At 32.6% G+C, this 20651-nt stretch overlaps 2 protein-coding genes across 10 annotated transcripts in view; one reads left to right on the plus strand and one right to left on the minus strand.

Moving 5' to 3' along the window:
- LOC119636761 (cyclic nucleotide-gated cation channel alpha-3) overlaps nt 1-20651 on the minus strand; it is a 247546-nt gene that overhangs the window by 121395 nt on the left and 105500 nt on the right. The gene's annotated exons all lie outside the window — the stretch shown is intronic.
- Nucleotides 83-1589, plus strand: LOC119636764 (tyrosine-protein phosphatase non-receptor type 61F-like). The gene is made up of 3 exons (XM_038032362.1): nt 83-178; nt 1245-1418; nt 1482-1589. Exons 1-3 carry the CDS (start codon nt 95-97, stop codon nt 1572-1574), a joined length of 351 nt encoding a protein of 116 aa, XP_037888290.1. The 5' UTR covers nt 83-94; the 3' UTR covers nt 1575-1589.

The raw sequence follows: 20651 nt of genomic DNA on the forward strand, positions 1-20651 counted from the left end.
TTTTTTTTTTTTTTTTTTTTTTTTTTTTTTTTTTTTTTTTTTTTTTGCTTTTTGAATTCAAATGGACTAAGCGAATAAGAGAGATGTAGCTTATATGTGTCCACAACTGGCTAGAAATCGATATTTTAAATACAATAGAATAGCAAATGATCGAAATGGTTGGCAACGTTTATATCAGGTACAGGTGAAATCCTTGCATTTTCCACAATTCTATGGAAAGCATTTTATTTACATTTCAACTAAATGTATGCAACCAAGTACACAAATTCTTTTTAAATTAGTTTAATTACGAACACAGAAAATACTTGCCAAAATCCCCTTGGAATTGCGTGAATTCCGTGACCGTGCAGGCAGATACATAAGCTTTTATCAACACTTTCTAAGGTTATATTAAAACCTAAATGATATACTTAGTTTGAAATATATATTCTCATACTTGTTTGTTTGTTTGTATTTGATATGGATTGGACCTTTTAACTTAAATTTAAGATCCATAATCCAGTAACTATATAGAAATCCATTGCTGATATTCAAAATTTCACGTGATGATGAAATATTGATGCTTTTTTACTAAGATTTTTTTAATTTTTTGCTTTCTAGGTTATGTTTGACTCTTTTCTTTATTTCTTTATTTCAATTGAGTAACGCGCTGAAGTTGGTTGTGTACACCCCAACGACAGCATGAAGACTGATATTCTCATACAGTCATTACCAGAAAAATTGGCGTTATTCCTATCTACAGAGACAAGAAAAATTGCTTTATTCTAATTTTGAAAGTTATCATTTTTCAATACTATCGTTTTGATATTAACATGAATGTGCCAATTATCAAATTTGAATACATACATTATATGTAATCATATATTGGCGAATGTCATGTATTTACATGCATTTGAGAGTCCAGTGCAATATAACGACAGTAATAAATATATAGCAACGGTTTTTCTCTTTCTCAGATTTTCTTATTCTATGTTATTATTGTTGTTCAGCATTGTTGATGAACAAAGTCACCTCAATAGCTAAATAGCATGAAGAAAAATTAAAATAATTGTAAATTAAATGCACGCATTCAGTTGCCATAAAATTCATATCATTATGAATTTATATGGGCATGTGTTGCTGATGCTAACAAATATACAGCTTGATCTAAAATTTATATACAAAAAAAAAAAAAAAAAAATCAAAATTTTTTATAATTTAAAATGTGATTAGTTGTTTTTAAATATATATTTATTTTACTGCAGGAAATTCGTGAAAAATGTGAACGAGAAGCCAATGAGAAACACTTTGGAACCAGCGAATCAGAAAAACCTCATAATCGTTGTCTCAATCGATATCGCGATGTCAATCCTTACGATCATTCAAGAATCATTATACATCGCGGAAGCGTTGATTATATAAATGCAAATTTAGTCAAGGTTCAGAATCGCAGTTGAATGATTTAATTTTATTTTGTTAATAATATGCATTATACATTTTAGCTTGAACGTGCAGAACGGAAATACATATTGACACAAGGGCCATTGGGGGATACTATGGGACATTTTTGGCACAAAAGCTATTCTCATGCTTAACAAATTAATGGAGAAAAAATAAATCAAATGTCACATGTACTGGCCAGAACGCAACGGGTCCGAATGTGCCCTCAAATTGATTTCACCACAAGGAAGCTATAGTTGGTTGGTTTGTCGGTTGATGGTGAACTTAACAATCGAATACCAAATGGTATATTAGAACACTTAAGGGTGACAAGAATGTGTTTATTGTGTGAGAAACGTTGTACCAGGTTATTCAATAAATATTTAACAGATGCTCGAAATTTCGCTCTAACTCTTACTGAATGAAAATGTTAACAACATTTCGTTTGCGATAAAGTGTTAAAAGACAAATGACGAAATCACATTCATTTTAGGTAAGAGAGTTTTTTTTTTGTTTTTTTTTTTTTTGCAAGTCAATCTGGAAAAGTATAGTACTTTTTATGCTCAACGATTGCGAAGAATGCTTTTCAATTTTCAGATAGCTTCCTGTTTTCTCGAATGTGCCGAGATCACAGCGACTAATTCTGTATTGTTAATATATGAAGATTGATTTTCTCAATTTTCATTGGTACATATTCTTCGATGTATAAATAAACTGCTTATTAAGATTATCATTTCATTGTATAAGATAAAGAGATCGGTCACGAACTAGAAACTTGAGCAGGAAATACTATAACAATAAGAAAGATTCCATTATTTATTTAGGCATCATGCAAAAGTTGCACGAAAATAACACATGTCTTAAGCTGAACATTTGCTTCGGTGGCTGACGTTGTCTACTGAATAGCAGATTTTCGAAGTATATAAAATTTGTTCATTTTTAATAATATAATCGTGTAGTGAGTGGACAAAATATACAAAATATAAAGGAAAAATATTAATAATAAAAATATCTTTCGCACACTTTGTAGTAACTATAATATAATAAGAGAGTTTATACTGACAAACATATAAAATGCTCATTGCCATTAATAATGACAACAACAATGAAAGCCATTGACAATGGCTGACAATCATCATCATAGCAAATGTTATTTTATTACTGCAGGGGCAGTTTTGAAAAAATCTACGTACACCGTTGTACCGAATAAAAATGAAAAATCACAAAAATTTTCTTCAATTTTGTCTCTTTATAGCGTTAACGGACATTCATGCACCAACCCATACATAAATTTACACAAATATCCTATCGGTTGGTTTTTTAAAGATATGACAAACATTATAACATATGATGTGAAGAATATAAAAACGAAAACAGCAACATATTCCTGACTCGAGAAAAATCGAAATCAAAATGTGATGGCGATTGACTTCATTACAACCCAAATATGACAGGTATAAATAGATATTTCTGAGATATGGTCAGTAAAGATGAGGAAAACCATGATTTCCGTGTTGAGCTAAGAAGTGAGTCAGGCACAACGTTATGAAAATCACTTTTGATTATAATACACCGGTTGGCCTTAAAGGTAAGTAAAGGAAAATATTCTTAGACAAAATTCTACTGATCTTGTTATTGAAAAGTGAATTTTAGCCCGCAATAAAAAAGGGCCTTTTTTTTTTTTTTTTTTTTTTTTGCTCATCAAAATTTTTTCGGCCTTTCCGTATAGTAGTATATATATGGGGGAATAATGTCCGCACACTTCCCCGCTCAAAACACCAGACATGCCCGAATCCACACACACGCACACACTTCTACTGATCTTGTTATTGAAAAGTGATCGGAACTTATTAGGGAAATGTGACTTTCAATGTTTGTCCGAAATCCTTATAGTGTAGTCCTCAAGCTTCCACTACTTCGACGAATTTTTTTCGTTACCCATAATTAATCCCTAAATCGGTTTTTAAGTTTTGGTTTTTTCACCTAATTGAGGACTTGAACCATTTATTAGTTATCTTCTAGTAAAAAAATATTCCACGGATGAGGGGAAAATAATGAAAACAACCATTAACCGTAACTCAGTGTAATTTTATTCTTTGCGGAAAACAAACAAAAAAAAAAAGTTTTTAATTTTTTGAAAAGCGTAACATATTTTTCGGACACCAAATAAATGTGTTATCAAATGCCTCAATACATTTTTTATGGACCTACAGCGTTAAGAAATGGCACGGATTCCGAAAATTGCAAATACTCCTCTTATGGAATTTAAAGAAGGCTTTCAACATTTCCTTGCCAGAAAGTGAAGCAATCAATATTTTGTTTGGCTTGGGACAAAGATGATTTGCAAAAAGATACCAAATCTTAGGCTTACATTAAACAAATAAGAAAACTACACTCGGCAGCAACTGAGCCATTTGATGCTCACTAACTTCATTTAAAAAAAAAAAAATCTAAAGAAAAAATTGAGAAAACTAAATTTCCATAATCTCTAGTAATAGGAAAGTGTGACTCTGTGCTTGCTGTAGTTTATGTGTAATGAGCAAAAACACCTAGAAAGTAGAGATTTTCTCAATTTGTATTACATTGCGGGCGTATACTTTCATCGATTTGTTCCATTCTCCATATCAACCTGAGTATAATGACTTCATTTTTGCAATCAAGAGCATGCTCACTACAGCCATTTAACAAACGGACAAACAGTCAAGCTGGCAAAAATGTCAAGAACGATGCAGAATTTGATACTGACCAATAATATGTCCTTGAAGTTCTTTTCTGAGTACTACAAACAATATTGACAAAAATGAATAAAGTTTCAATACTTCATAATACCGAGGAGTAGAAGTCGCCGATGACTATCCATAAACTAAAAGTGCAAATTTTTATCGTTGTATTTGGTGTACTTTTTAACTAACGTGCAAAGGAATTAAATTCTTTTATTTTTGAAAACAGCGGCGGTCTCAAGTGATGCCGTACTGTTGCCGTGCCCCTTGATCAATTCGGCCCAATTTCAATACCAACCTATATGTAAGAACTTGCAATAGTTTTGCCCAATTTGAGGCCAATAACTTATTTGTTGTGAACAGGAAGATGATTACTGCAGACCTTCAGTAGGCACGCAGGCAGACAAACATGCAGATGGCCAGACTTAATTCGGTTTAGAATTTTAGGTTAATTAAGAATATATATATATATATACTTTAGTAGATCCCATGAAGCTTCTATCTAGATGCTACAAATCTTTTGATAAAATTAATATACCCCGATGGGTGTAAAATGATAATCAAAGTTTCATTTAAATAAAAATGTAACGGATAGTAAAGTGTACTTTCCGTTGATATGTCTCATTTTACCGTTCATCATCATACCGCTTTTTTCTTTGACATATTTTTTTTTTTGTTCTCCTCTATGTCCACAAAACCATTCGACTGATTTTACGAGTTTTAAGATAGATAGTAACTTTTTATTCGGGTGATTGCACATCATATTCATTTTTATATTTTTTGTAACCCTATTATTATACGCTATTGTGTATACTTTTTGAACATTAATACATATCTTGATAACACAAATTTAACTGACATTTATCGCTCTTTCATGAATTGTTTTTCCTCCTTCTATGTGTACTAAAAGCAAAAACTTTTTGAAGACATATAAAGAAAAGGTAAAATTGATAATGGAATGAATATATTGAAAGTAAATAATGGCGATGCTATAGGCTAAAATAATTTTTAGCATCCTCACTTGCGGTAACGTCCCAAAGCTGTTTAACGTCAAGTTTAGAAACGTTGAACTCCTTCAAAGAAAATAAAAAACTTCAAACTATCAAAAAAAAAAAAAAGGCAAAAAAATTTGGTGAAAAGTAATAAAATCTAAGTTTAGGGGAAAAGTATTGAGAGATTTTTATCCTTAAATCGTGTTTGTTATCATAGAGATTTCTGGGACGGTTTTGAAACGTGACATAACATATCGATCTATAATTTGACTGCATTTCATTTAATTGTATTTCATCAGAAATATCAAAATGGATATCAAAACTTGGTATCGAAAAACTTTACTTTTCGTTCATTCACCGTGAATAAGACAAAAAGGGCGGGAAAAAATTAGTGATATTCACGATCAGAATACTTTATGCAACAGCATATTGACGGTTTTTTCGCCTCCAACGTCAAGCATGCATCTCTCTCTCCCTCTTCCTCTCTCTCTCTCTCTCCGTTTCTCTTTCTGGCCAATCAATCTTTGCTAGCAACAAAGGAATCTTGCAAAAATCGCGAAAGACAAACACCAAAGCATCCACGGCACTGCTAAGCAAATAAAAATGGATTCTATAACTACTTGGAACCATTTTCGTAAGGTTCAATGCGCAAAGAGGCTTGATGCCCATTAAGAAGAAAAAATATTGTTGGCTAAATGTCTATCAGCGAACTTCTATTTTCACTGAAACACAACGAAATTGATTTAGCTTTGAAGCAAATCTTTGTTGTCTATAAGAAATGGTCGAAATGCGAGGATATGCGAAAAAGTTCGTGGTCAAAGAAACGTGAAGCATATTGAGTAGAATCCGAATTCATCTCTACTCTCTGCAATTAACCAGACTTTATGTGAAGGACAAACACATGTTAAGTGAATCTGCGATATCTGAGAAAACTTTACTGGGGAGCTTAGTTTGCCTTCGGCCAAGCTGCTCGTCAGTAAAACACACAAATTCTACGCCATTAGAATTATGTAAAGCTTTCCGAAAATAGGGAAATTCCATAAACAGTAATAGTTATGTGTGTTGTACATAAATAATAATAAAAAAAAAAAAAACAATTAAAATTAAAAACAGACAAAAAAGATCTCTTGATACTTTTTCCCCAACTCATAATAGTACATGACAAAAAAAAAAATTCTCGATTGTTCGAACAAAAATTATCAGTGCATACATAAAAAGTAATGCAAAAAAAATTTAACTTCGCCTCTTTGTCTGCATTTGAGCAATCAACTTTTCTTCTATACCACTGTATAGTTTCTTTGCCTTGTGTCTATATTCCTCTTGATAGCAATTAAAATTTCGGAACTCTTTTATGTGTTTCAAGAGTTGCGTCATATGTATTTTTAGTTGCTTTTAACTGCGCATTTTTTGGCTTTTTATATGTGAGTAAACATCTATAAACTGCTTATGCTACTTGAAGAATCTTAGAGTACAGTGGGGAGGGGGGGGCTAGCAAAAGCAATCGTAATAATTGTAAGTTTTAGCTCACTGTATATGAATGAAAGTAATTTTTGAAATAAAATAAATTCAATTCATTTTTTTAGCAATTACGATTTTTTTTTTTTTATATATCTAATTTACAAGAACTTACATTAGTTGGCTGAGACACACTGCAATACTCTTAGTATTGTTTAAATAAGGATATTATAAAAGGAAACCATTTGGTTGTTAATTTATTATTAACAGACCTACAGTTGTACTAAGGAAAAACAAACATGTCTAAGATCCTTATAACTGCTTGAAATGAATGTATGAGAAACGGAATTATTTTCGTTTTTGTATTTCTGAGATAACGGCCTGAAAATGTCGATGCATTTTACAAACCTCTACACAGTAAAATGCAAATAAACGTTTTCTGCTCGAATGTATCCCAAGGAGACCACATGCATGCCTCATGTTTTCATTGACTTTCGAGGAAGACAGCTATGCCCATTCGTTTTTGACGACCCAAAGCAACGAAATGCCTACTAAACGATGATCTTTATCAGATACTCTCAGATCAGATATATCGTAGTGGTGGACAAATTCTCAATTGCATGTCTGAATTAAAAATGAAAAAAGCAAAAACGAAATAACGGGACGCGTCCGCTCTATTCTGTGCTTATCTTACCTTACGAGATAAGATATGCAAGAAAAATTTTTCGCCGGGGCTGCCTTGCCATCTACCCAGATACTCCTTCTCAAGAGAATTTGTATTTCGGTAAAGGCTTCACTGAAATAAGATTAAGTGTTGACTATACTTGTGGATTTATTTCTTATCCTATAGTTTGGGTTTTATCCGCACTACACCATTAATTTGATTAATTGAAATCATTATCATTCGATTCATATCCGATTCATTACGTTACATGTTGTAATGTTTCCTTAGATTCCAATTTTTAATGTTGCTTTTTATGTTCGATTTTAATCATAGCATCCCTTTTTCAAATTCTCTTGAAATCGTTTATCTCATTTTGACAACTTCCGTTATTTTTGTATATTCAACAGCTCTCTCTTCTAATAGACAACTCAACTCAGGCTTGCTTAACAATATTCTTATTTCTAAATCGACGTCATATGCCTTCGAGACCTAATTTCACAACATGATTCCTTTACACTTTTAACGGAAGATTGAAGATCTCATGATGCTATCGCTAACAAAGCTAGAACACAAAACGTTCGTCGTTGTGACGAACAGAAATAAAACGAACGAAGTAGGGATAACCTTCTTCCGTCGGTACCTCTTCTTCCCGAGACTCCTGATTGCTCTTCAGTTGATCCGATATATTTGAAATTCGTTTTGTAATTAGAAGCATCTTGCTGTCTCTCTGGTCTTCTATCTTTCGGTCCTATTTCCAAGTAATCTTACGCTAACTAACTGCGCACTGTATTTCCAGCTAAGCCTATATCTATTTGTGAGACTAGAATGGGCGATGATTCGGTCCTCACAAGCAAAAGAGCAATTACAACAATTACCTAAGCCTAACGAATTAGAAAGTATGAATGACACAACACTAGAACCTGAAACTATAAGAAAACCTCCTCATATACCTGATGTAAATATATTTGATGTACCTGCTGCCGACGAAATTGTCGAGACTGAAATACCTATAAATTCTATGGAAGCTTCAAACAGTGCTGAACAAACGATTATTACAACAACAGCAGCAACAACAACAACAGATACAATAACTACCGCAACCACTACTAGCAATGGTGCTTCACATATGGATCCTACAGGCGCTGTTGTACCGATTAAAAGCAAAGAAGACTCAAATTCATGGGATAATATTGAAAATTTACTGACATCGGCAAATGTATCTACTACGGTTGGCGCAGGAACAACATCAGAACGGTATTAATCTCCAGCATAAAATACCCAGCAGCCCTCAATCGGAGAGCATCTTTATACGTCTTGAAGTATTATTTAACATAATTTTTCATTAATTTCCTTGCTGAACTTTTAACTAAAATACGGAAAAATTGTGTTAATCGTTTGTGTGTTTATTTATAAAAAATAGATTTATTCGAGATTTCAAATCAGTATGTTGGAATTAGAGAAATTAAATAACAGATTTATCAAAAGTAAGGCAGTTAGCTATGATGTTCTCGCGTTTGCAAAGCCTTTTGATTGATGTTCCCATCGATCGGCGCCGCTATTTCCGGCAACGATCTTTGTTCAATCTCTACGTTAAACGTGCGCTAGCGATCCAGGGGTTCATTGAGGCAAGCTTCATTTGCAAAAACCATCTGACGCACAATTTCAATCGAGTCTGGTTTTCGTGGAAAACGAAAATTTTCCGTTATTTTTTTGTCCCCATTAGATTAGATAAGTTTTACGAATGTTAATTTATTTTTTTCAAGAGAGATGAAAGTCATTACAAAATGCGCGGTTGTCTATTCAAAATTAATATAAGATTTTCCACTGAACATGCTCCCCACGTAAATTCGCCATGAACAATTCCACTCATTCGAATGCTTTGTAAACTTTTTCTGCTTATTTTTGTTACCCCATTTATTCTGCCGAGTATTGACATTATTTATCGCCATATATGACATTTGAGATAACAGCTGTAAACCAAAGTTGCCAGATATTTTTTAAGACATTTCTTACACAGCAAGCAACGGCTAGAGAAAATTGTCTATTTTCACGATGTTCTTTCATCCTTTGTGATGTTTTAAGCAAAAATTTTTAAAATGGAATGTTTTTGTTGGGCTTTTTAAATAATTGAAAGGAAAAAATACTTTGAAATTAGTTCAAAAACAATAAAAATGTTTAAAATGATAGTTGTTTTGAAGTGTGTTCCGCATTTTTTTAAAATAAATCCTTTTTGAAATTATGTTTTCACTAAAATTTATCATAATTAGCAGCAAAACTTTCAAAATAAAGTAAATGAGAAATTGCGTTTCATTCAAAGCGAATACTTTATGATTCGAATTTTTATATCCTCTACGACGAACATATTTGCTGGACTTGGTGTTTTTAGTCTTTATATCGGTAACTATGCTTTGGATAATAACGATTTTGGGGTATATATATTCCATTCTAAGGAATTACAAATCAATTTAGTCATCTCTCGTCGGTCTTTCTTAGAGCTCTAACGGTCGTAGAAATTAAGATAAGGTTCTGAAACTTACAACTTCAGAATTTCAGTAGATGCCTTCGAATTATTTGTTATTGATTGCCAATGTGATAACATCGCAATGCATGCAATTCAGATTCTTGATTTATTCAATTAAAAATTAATTTTCATTCTTTTCCTTAGCAAACAAAGAGCATTAAGCCAACGATCTGATAAATCAGAAAGCGTAAGGAGCATAAAATGGACAATGGACAAAACAGAAAAGCGAAAATCAGCACTCAGCGGAGGCTTCTGTGAAAGTTGTCAGATCAACGCCCACTCGGAAGAAGCGAATAAACCCTTTCAATCCATACATTGAGGGGAACGAAATGAAGAAAAAAAAAACGAAGTAAAGAAAACCTTCCAATGCGAGGGAAGAAATAAACGAAACAATCCCAAGACTGGTGAAATTAATCGATGAGAAAGAGATAAATTTTACGAAATCCAATCAGATAAAGTGAAGTCTAAGCTCCTTGCACCTACGAACAAAAAGTGGAGTGTAATCTTCTTCCACCTAAAGGCCGCTTATAATCAAATTCAATTTTTTACATCAAACAAGATCTAAGAAGAACACTATGAGACTCCAATTTATGTCCTGCAAAAAGTACGTAAAATAAAATCACATCTCAATAAATTCAAAATTAATTAAGTTATTTGCAATAATCACATTATTTCTCAATTAGAAGCTATTCAACATTTATGATATGCATGGGAAGTGCGTTAAATCTGGACCGCTGAAGCGTGCCCCATCGTTTGCATAGAGACTTTAAAAGCATTTTAAAATGCAAAGTAGTCAGTAAATTGGAATAATTGATTGCTATCCAATCATAATGATATTTGTAAATGTAATGATATTTGTAAATTTACAATGGGATGGTTTAAATATTACTATTATTTATACACAATTAAGCAATCAATTTTTTCTTTAAAAATTCCTTTCATTTATATAAATTTGCTTTTGGTGTTTAAGGAGTAACCACCCACTGCAACAGCCGAAATAAGAACGTGTTGTTGACAATTTTTTTAGGGATGGCAGGAGGAATATATATTTAAGGAAGTCGTTAAAAAAATTATTTTAAAAAATATTAAAACTTTGAGGAGCTCTACGATCCATGCTATATTGGTGCGAATTGGAAAACAAAAAAGGAGAAGACACGTAAGAACACCATATCCGAGCAAGACCAAACATAAGACGCCCAACACCACTTCACCTGGTAAAGTTATTCACTCGTTGCATACTTTTCATAAAATGTCGTATACGCGAGGATGCCTAAAACATCATATACCGCGATCCACATTTAGCAAACTTCATTTACTTCCTAAAAATTTTATTATTTTTTAGTTTTTATCTTAAAAAACTATAAATTATATTTATAATAACGCCTATATATATTTAGGTGTAAAAAAAACACTTACCTGATCCGAGTCCCCTACCGTTACTTTTTTACCCAATCGCTACTGTGGACCAATTTTCATCATAAAAGATTAGAAATAAAACCCTTTCTAAAGGGCTTGCTATTCATGAGAAATTTAATACGGAGTAGAGTTCAAGAAGGAAATAGAGGCATTTCCTTCAATTTTGGTCCATTTAATTCTTATGTCAAATTTTCGTCATGAACAAATTTTCTTCATAAAACAATAACAATTCGGCCTTTTTAGCGTTACATTTTCTGAGGTGGTATCAAAAAAATAGATCTACGTGGTCCAAATTCAGTTAGGCTGGTTTCTTTGGCAATTGGCTATTGTGAACTAATTTTCACCATGAAATATTAAAAATTAGACCTTTTTACCATATAGAAATTTCATTCTTGTAGGAACAATTATATGAGAGATAATTGCTCCAGCTGCACCAAATCTTTCATACCAATTTACACTTTTTTACATTTAGTTTTTTCGAAATATTTTGAAAATTGCAATGTTTCCCTATATAATATCTGTTCAAAATGAGACAATGTGGAGTGGAATGTGGTCTAAAAAATTGATCGATTCGATCCATTCTAAATAGCGTTCGTTCTTGTGTCAAAACATACCAGCGTTCCAAATTTCACCAAAATACCTCAGAAATTGCTAACTGTAGCTCAAACACGAAAACTAATGGACAGACATCAGACGTACAGAAGGATGAGCAAACTTAAATGATTCTGTTTCAGTCGGTATAGTAAAAGGCGGATCTATCTTAAGCCCTTCTAGGTCACCACAAGCTTAATATACCCCGTGCCTCATATGGTGTGGGATACAAAAACGACACGCCTATAGTAAAAGAAGTCCATAAGGATATTTAAAAGTATTTAGAAGCATAAAATGTTCGATTTTCAAGCAGGAAATGACAGGTCTCTTGTTAATATAATTAAATATAAAATAAATAAAAAAAGTGCTTAAATTAATTTATTAAAAATTCCCCCGTCAATTACCCGATTGATATCGGAGAGAATGGCAATTGGTCAAGGACTTCTCTTTTGATGATGATCCGCAAGAAGATCGTACGGCCTCGGATCATTGCTTTTGTTGGTCGGCCGTCGCGACTGTGGAATGTTTGACAATTACGTTTCTGTATCACTTTTATCCCAAACTAGTAGAGATAGGATTATAAGCAATTGCGATTGTAGTCCGTAAAAAAAGTGAAGAAACTTGAATGACTGTTTAATACAGAAATTCGATCCAGTTGAGTAAACGAAATGATATGGTACCTAAAAGTACGGTAAATATGAAATTGGAAAAGCTTTCGTTTGTCCTCTTAAGACTCCTCGTTAATTCTAAGAAAAACAGGCCTGAACTCCTAAGCGCCATGAAATTCTGTTCTTACAGTATTTGCAAAATTATGATATTATTTTTAAACCTTTCGGATGTTTCCATATAACTCTTTATGAACGGAGTTTGCAGATGGAAATGACTCGTCTACAAACCTGTATATAATCGTCGAGGGAAAGTAAAATCTACTGAATGCATTACTTCAAAATTTATTATTGCTGTTAAGCATATCTCTCTAAGCACGCAGAGTAAGACAGCTTTACTTCTAGATCAATACACTAATACGCCCTAGAGAGGATGGCAGAATGTTGTATGCCATCTAGCATAACCCCTAGGAGAATAAGTTTCTGAGCTATAAAATTAATTAATTAATTACATGGAAATATTGCTTTATAAAGACGTATAAATACGTAGCAGCAAACAAGAAACTCAATCAAATGAATTTTATTCAATTAGTATAAAGTGTTCATTATTGCAACTTTATTGCTAACATAACGGTAGAATTGTTAAATCGACTAACAATCAAATTAAATGGAGAAAGGTAGAGGACAGAAGAGGAGCATTAAATGAAATTATTTATTTTTATTGGAAAAATGTATAACTAGATCAACTTCAGTAAAATAAACATTAATTTAACAATTTCGAATAAAAAATATGTAAATTAAATAATAATGCACAGGGAGAAAAATACATAAATATATATGTAAATACTATTTTTTTTTTTTTATTTCATTGCGCAAAACTTGCTTCACTTTCGAAACTGTTTATCCCCGAACACATATCCCTGACTTTCTTTAAAAGCTCTTTGTTTTTGAGCAGATACCATGAAATTGTTGGCGACAAAGTTCACTTAGCTCTCTCGGGAAAAAAACGATATTCCAGTTGGAAACAACTTTAGGGATAATTACTAAAGATTATTTGTTCGGTTTATAAGCTAGAAATGTAGATTGGTTTCATCATGATCTCTGGAGGAATCCATAAATGTGTTATGAAAAGCATTCCACTAATTTGCAGTGATTCGACTACGCGATAAGCCATTTGCAATGTTTCTAAATATCTGTCGCTTATTTTCATAATTTAATTACTTCTTTCTTCTATCTTTGCGCTTAGGAACAGTTTCCTCTACACAACGTAGCAGTGTATTGTTCTAAGTAAGCGCCGCTTGAAAATCGAGTTAGCACTACGACTTAGTCGAAACCAATCTGTATTTTTAGTTTGTCGATCCCTTCTTATGTTCATTAAGTTTTTTTAAATAGATCCAATCACTCATTGGATGTCCCCTACGGTGACTGTCACAAAGAAGTGACTAAAGAAAAAGAGTGGGGAAGGAGATGACCGCAGCCTACTGGGTGTATGCCCAATCCATACATGTTATACCTTTGTCGACCGAGTATGACCAAAGTAAACCCTACCATACATAAGATAATTTGATAGGAATCAGAATAGGGATAAAAATCAGAATTAATGGACTGGGGAAACGCTGTCATCAAACTATATTCTAGATTTTGAAAATTGGAGAACTTAAATACATTAAATATTACTCATGTAACTAAAAATTATCTGAAAGCGGATTCATTTATTAATAAAAACGATAATAATACAAGGGCTTAAAAGAAAATAATTTTAGTAATCGTCTGCCAAATATTACGGCGGCTTAACGTGTACACTTTTGCACACGTCACATTACAAGATTAATATGCGCCTGATATGTAAAACAATAATACCAGCAAATGAATCGTTGCGTTTGCCAAGTACTACGAAACATTTCAAGTTATATAATAGGATGACAGCAAAATTTAATATGCAAGATTTGCATATGATATTATTTACGAAAATACGAGGATAATGCCAAAAGTTCTTGACAGCTTTCTCAACGTTCAACATTCTCAGTACTTTGTTTATAGTCGATTTCCTTAAGATAACCTTCATGCTCAGACTTTGCCTCTTCGTTCTTCTCCTTTGGATTAATAAATGGGTTGAGGAAGCAATTCAAACCCTAACCCCTGAAGGTTGGCACTTTTGTTTTTTCCTAAATACGGTCGATTTTTTTTCTTATTTCATAACTCGCAGACTGCAATGCTGCAATGCTGCATATGATAGGGGTTTCCCCTTTTTTTAAAGCATAAACAACTTCTTACATTCGAAGCGAAAGCAATCGTATTTTTCTTCTTCGCAACCGGTTCCTTTCTGTTCAAGGACTTTATTGAGAAGTGGCACAAAATTTGACACACGATTGAAACTCAATCATTAATTTATTTATCATTTGCTCTCGATATGAAATGTATAGTACTTTTCAAAATGTCTACCACGCGTATTAGCTTTGACTTACAAAGCCTTACAAGCCAAAAAGTGCGTCAGTAAGAACCTGTCTCGGCTTGGATATTGACTAGGTTTAGATATATTATGTGATTGCGACATGTCTCCAAACTTACTGCAAGCCTTCAAAAACGCTAGACGATCTAAGCCTGGAATATCCGACCGTAATAGTTTTTTTCAAACAAGAGTGTCATACATAAGTACATGCACTTCTGAGACTACTCTTGTGCATGTAAATCTCCATAAAATAATAATGATAACTATTGGTCTCGAAATATGCGACCTGTCTGGTAGATAACAGCCAGTTTAACAGCAAACCTCTCTTACAAAATTGCCAACAGCAATGAATATTTAAGTTTCGTAACTTGTAAATGTATCCCAACCCAAAAGGATACAGCTTCGTAAGACGCATAGTGACCGGTTCTCCTCGTTTGCAATTTTTAACCTTACTTATATGGATAATAAAACTTTCTACGGCTTTTTCTAAAAAATTAAGCTTAACAAGTAAAAACTTAAAAACGCTTACTGACGGCCCGCCGTTGACTTACCATAGCCATTTAAAAAACAACTTTTCAAAATAGAACATTATATGTGAAGCCGTCGGAAAAGTGGTCCGAACCGACCTATTTTCAATAGAGCTCATCCCTGAACGAAAACACATCGGCGTACCAAATTCCATCAACATATCTCGAATATCGATACTCATATGTTCGACAAAATAGTATAAGATGGAGCCACGAATCGACAAGCTTAGTCAATCGGATTCAGAATCACTTTCAAAAAGGCGAGTCCTGGCATCCCACAACTTTTCCAACAAACTTGAAAATTTTTTGCTTTCTATGCCGAGCTTTAGGTGAACTGCAGCAAAATCATGGCAAAGTTTCTTATGCCTTTGGGTCACAAGTTCGATCTTTTAAAATTTAATGATGAAATTTCGTCCCATAGTGGATACAAAAATTAATTTTAGGAAATTTTGAAAGATATATTACATTGAAAATAAATAAAGTTTTACATTAGACGAGGTGGGGTTAAATACTTAATGGTCAGGCTTAGAGTTTGATGTGTGAGTATATTGACTAAATCAGTCTCTGGTATGTCAGGGGCACTATGTAAGGGGCACTCTATGAATGATATTTCTTCACTCCTTTACCTGTGCTTCATGAGCTGAAATAGGAACAAATAAAGTTTTAAAAAAATTTAAAAAAGAAATTAATTAAATCTTGTCATAATTTGAATGCATTTAATGAATTTTTTTCTATTTTCCTTTTTTTTACTGTTAAATGTATGCTGTAAAAAAATCCACTGATTAATTATTTATCTTGAAAGGGCTTTTATTAATTGCACATCTACACAAAACCAAAACCAACCATACACAGAATAATGAATAACAAAGTACGCACACACCTATATATTTGTATATATGCTATTTGTACGTGTGGGCAAATTATTTATGCAATTAAGTTAAGAGTTTAACAACAATGTTTTCAATAAATTCATAAAAACATGTACATACAAAATACTAAAGGGAAATCAATTTATGCGAACACCTATGCAAAGGAATTTGTGCTGATATATAAATAAGCTGCCGATACTTGCGCCTTTAATCGAATTGAAACAATTAACAATTTTTTCAATAGCGCTTAATTGCAAAAGCATGAAAGCAAGTGCTGTTAACGTACATACCATAAGCGCTTTAACTTACATAAATATAAATAACTGCAAGTAACATCAGAGTGCACATATTTATTGCAAATATAACATACACCTATATAGGTTAATGAGTCGGTTAAACTCAAACCCGACCAAATCAAACCATTGAACAATTTATTTGCGTAAATAATGATGAGAGAAAGGGAACAGAAACCGCATCGTATGTAATAATAACGTAACAACGACATTTCGTTTTACAAGAAAATCAAGTTAATGCATAATTAAAAATGTCAATTAAATACCAATTAAACCGCATTCTTTTTTTTTTTTTTTTTTTTTTTTTTCTACATATATAAAAAAAATGTAGGAAAAAAAAAAAATTATAAAAGTTTTCCGTTTTAAATTCAAAGTTTAAATATAAATAAGAAACACTAACATAAACATTATTGCGTTCCTCTAATGAATTCTAAACAATCTTTGATTCTCTTTAAACAAATTAAAAGCTAGTTGAAGACAAACGGAAATGATGAGCATTCGCCCAAGCATATGTACATAGAAACATGAAGGCTTTAGAAATTGCATTTTGCAGGCAATTGTTTGTGCATATATATATATATATATATATATATACGCGTTAGCGTGTTTGTGTTAGCATTCCATTAAATAAGTTCTTGCCTATCATATACGCACAACCATGCCGATAATGTCTAATGAAATTTTCTAAGGCTTCGTTTAATGAAAATTCAATTAGTTTGCGTTAGTTTGTTAGTTATGGGCAAATTGCCATGTGTAAAGTTGTACCATTACATTTCCGTGTGTGTTGTCTGTAAGTGGCATATCTATCTTATTCGCATCTACATAATAATTGCAATTCAATGTTACAAATGTATATGAGAATTGATGAGAATGTAATCGATAATCATATTAATATTATATGCATACATCTACGCGTTCAGATTGCGTTCTAGGGCAAAGGACATTCACAAAACTTTTATTATCGGCTTTCGAAATAGATTTAATAATTCATTTGAATTTTATTAAAATATATAGAGGCAAAGGATATAAATGGTCTTTATATTTGGCCTGATTTCAATTGTTCGATATAAACGTTATTTAATATGTAAATTCAAAGGACTTATAAGCATATCATGACAGATTTACTCTTGAAAGCCTTTCACAAAACGCAAAACGAGGAAAATGAAAAAGTAATTTTCATGTAAACAAAACCTTCACCCATCTGAATGCAATGATGCAAGATATCACTTTAATACAGAACTTATCTGTAAAATTCAGCGGTAGACCGACAAGTATCGTTCGCAACAATATTTTCGCTTAAGAGGTAATGCTACCTTGTGAGCACGACATTATGTTTGATTTTCACAAAATTCATTAACGTAAGATCGATTAATACCTTGAAACGTATTTTTTATTTATTTTTTAAACGCATCACCGAAAGATGAGGAGTCAAAACGCTGGGAGCGCTCAAGAGGACACTTGGGAGACGCTAGAAAGTATGTACATTCTTGATCACCATTAAATTTTGAATCGCCTTAACGACGTCCATCTGTCCGTCTGAATCATTCAAAGGACGCTCACACACCTATGCAAGGAAAACTGAGCACCTTTGCTTTCCGTGTTTTTTGTTCGTTAGTCATAAACTATAACACCAGAAAAATTCTCTGTTTCATTTTAAAACATTCAATAGTATAGAGTATGAAAAATTAGTGCTTTCTCTTTTCTTAGCCGTTTTTAGGATAAGGATGATAGGTACAAAGGATTCGATCACGATCGAATATAATTTTCTTACCTTATTATATTTGTGGAAGCGCGTAGAAAAACCATGCGAGATAGCAACTTGCAGCAAGAGAACAATTTGTAACATCTCCTTGATCGTATATCCTTAAAGGTTTCAATTTTCTATCTAACTCAACAAAATCAAAAAATCATCTAGAGAAGCACATAGCTGTCGCATAGACGAATAGATAAGAGTTCAAGGGGTCAAACCTCATGGAGTTATAGGCAGCACCCAGTTGATGAAGACATAACAGTTGTTGATTGGCCACAAACTTCTAGAATAGGCTGTAGTGTAAGCCGCAAGTGCCGGGACGCAGCCCCTTGATGTCTCTTTCCATTCATATTTTTGGCAATCACCGTGATGCACATTTAAAGAGGTATACCATAATAAAATTAAACCTAGAAGCACTGTTTTTTCTAAAGGTTTACTAAAAAGCGACTACAAAGTCAGTTGAAGCTTAAGAAAACTCTACATGCTTGGCTAAAGAGTCTTACTTTTAATCCAAAGCTGAATGTCGGTTCCTATCAAAAACCTCTCATCTCTTAAAACCTATTTTCTCGAATATGGAGATCCTCGGAAATGACAAAAAAAGCAAGCATAGGATAGCTTTATCCGCTTTATTTGCTGCTCTTTTAGAAAACTCTTCAACAATATGAGCGAAGGAGACCAAGTTTAATTATATTTCAAGCACTACAAGTAATACAGGTAAGCATGGTGTCTATCTAATATGCTCTTTTCCGAAGAGACAAAAATTGGTCTTAAATCTGTAAAGAGATATGCGCTCTTCTCCAAGAAGACCACATCACCAATGCTCCCTACTACGAAAGTGTTAGTAACAAAAATTTCTTTGGTGAGATCTCAGCCAATGTGGATTAAATCAAGGCTACAAAGGAATCTGATTGATATTGAGAAGAAATGCGAAGATCGAAACGCAACGATCGCTTAAAATTCGGAAGCCACCCACCTCCATTTTTTTTTCCTTTTCCAGTGCTTTAGTACATATACCGAAATGAAGATAGTCGACAATATGTAGATTTACGAATGGACCAAAAAAATACCAGAAAAAATCAAACACTATTACCCATAAACAATTTTAGATATGTGTCACAGACCGTCTAAAGGTATGAGCAAAATATAAGTTATTTGGATGTTAAACGTTCATCTTTATAGAAGAGACGGCAGGCGAATAAACAGAAAGATATGTTAACGCGGAATGAACTGAGAAGATCTAATATAGCATATATTGTCATTTACGTTGCTTGTGATCTTACAAAACAATATAACAATTGCTTTCATAAACCATGTTGCTTGTTTAATTTTATTGCAGCAATTATTAATTGTTTTTAAAAATTTTGCTCTCTATATATAATTTTTTTTTAATATTTAAAATTTTTCAAAACAATTTATAAGAGCAAAATTTTTTTTTTTTTTCCTCTTTTGTGAACAAATTAAACATTGCCGGCATTTTTATTATCAGTATAATAAATTTAATATTCTATAGAAGCGCAATAAATTTTAACTTTCATTTCTTATGGATAAGTTAATCGTTCATAAATATGCGCATAAGTTCCGTCAGTATAATGTAAACTTTATACATGTATAATGAATTTTCTGTTATTGTTGTTCTTTTTGCACAGTTGGATAATTAAAACAAATAGAACAAATTAAAATATTTTGAATGGTTGGAGCCGATCATTATTTAGCTTACAGGACACAATTGCGCTTAACACAATTTTTCGTTTTTAAAAAATCTTTTCGTTCCTTATCCCCTCTCCATCCACTTATCAACATCCTCACTCGTACTCAAAAAAGACTTTTCTCATTATAGCATGATTTTTATCAAGGGAGCCAGAGAAGTAAACCTGCGTAGGTCAAAGTTAGTTTGCAGTAGGTTTATATTTTTTAAATCGATATTTTGCATCAATTTTCATTATACATTACGCGAAGAGGATTTATATGGAAACAAATTCAAAGACCGGTCTAATCCTTTTTAAAATCCTCTAAATTTATTTACCATAACGAGAATATTTTTCTTGTTAAATATGAAATATAAAAAATTTACTTTCGATAATGACTTCTCCCTTACATAGGATATGGCCTTTGACCAAATTAAGGTACCGTAGAAAATCTCATCAAAATCTCTCGAAAATTTCTATTGTCAGATGACGAACAAAATACATGGGCTCGCACCAGAAAGGTGGACGGACAAAATTAATTAATTGATTGGTATAATAAAAACAAAGTCTATTCTAAATCCTTTTAAAAGTTGCGTACATTCTCACAAGATTAGCGTAACCATACCATAATTTATGTACGGTACAATAGCAAAAGAGTTAAGAGAGTAAAAATCTCCTTTCCCTACTATACCAAA

Source organism: Glossina fuscipes, unplaced genomic scaffold, assembly GCF_014805625.2.
Source record: "Glossina fuscipes isolate IAEA_lab_2018 unplaced genomic scaffold, Yale_Gfus_2 28, whole genome shotgun sequence".
In the NCBI taxonomy this organism is placed as follows: Eukaryota; Metazoa; Arthropoda; class Insecta; order Diptera; family Glossinidae; genus Glossina; species Glossina fuscipes.

Coding starts and splice junctions, on each gene's coding strand:
- LOC119636764 (XM_038032362.1), top strand. CDS start 95: ATGTGTCCACAACTGGCTAGAAATCGATATTTTAAATACAATAGAATA. Junction 179..1,244: donor GTTGGCAACGTTTATATCAG/GTACAGGTGAAA, acceptor ATTTTACTGCAG/GAAATTCGTGAAAAATGTGA. Junction 1,419..1,481: donor TAAATGCAAATTTAGTCAAG/GTTCAGAATCGC, acceptor TATACATTTTAG/CTTGAACGTGCAGAACGGAA.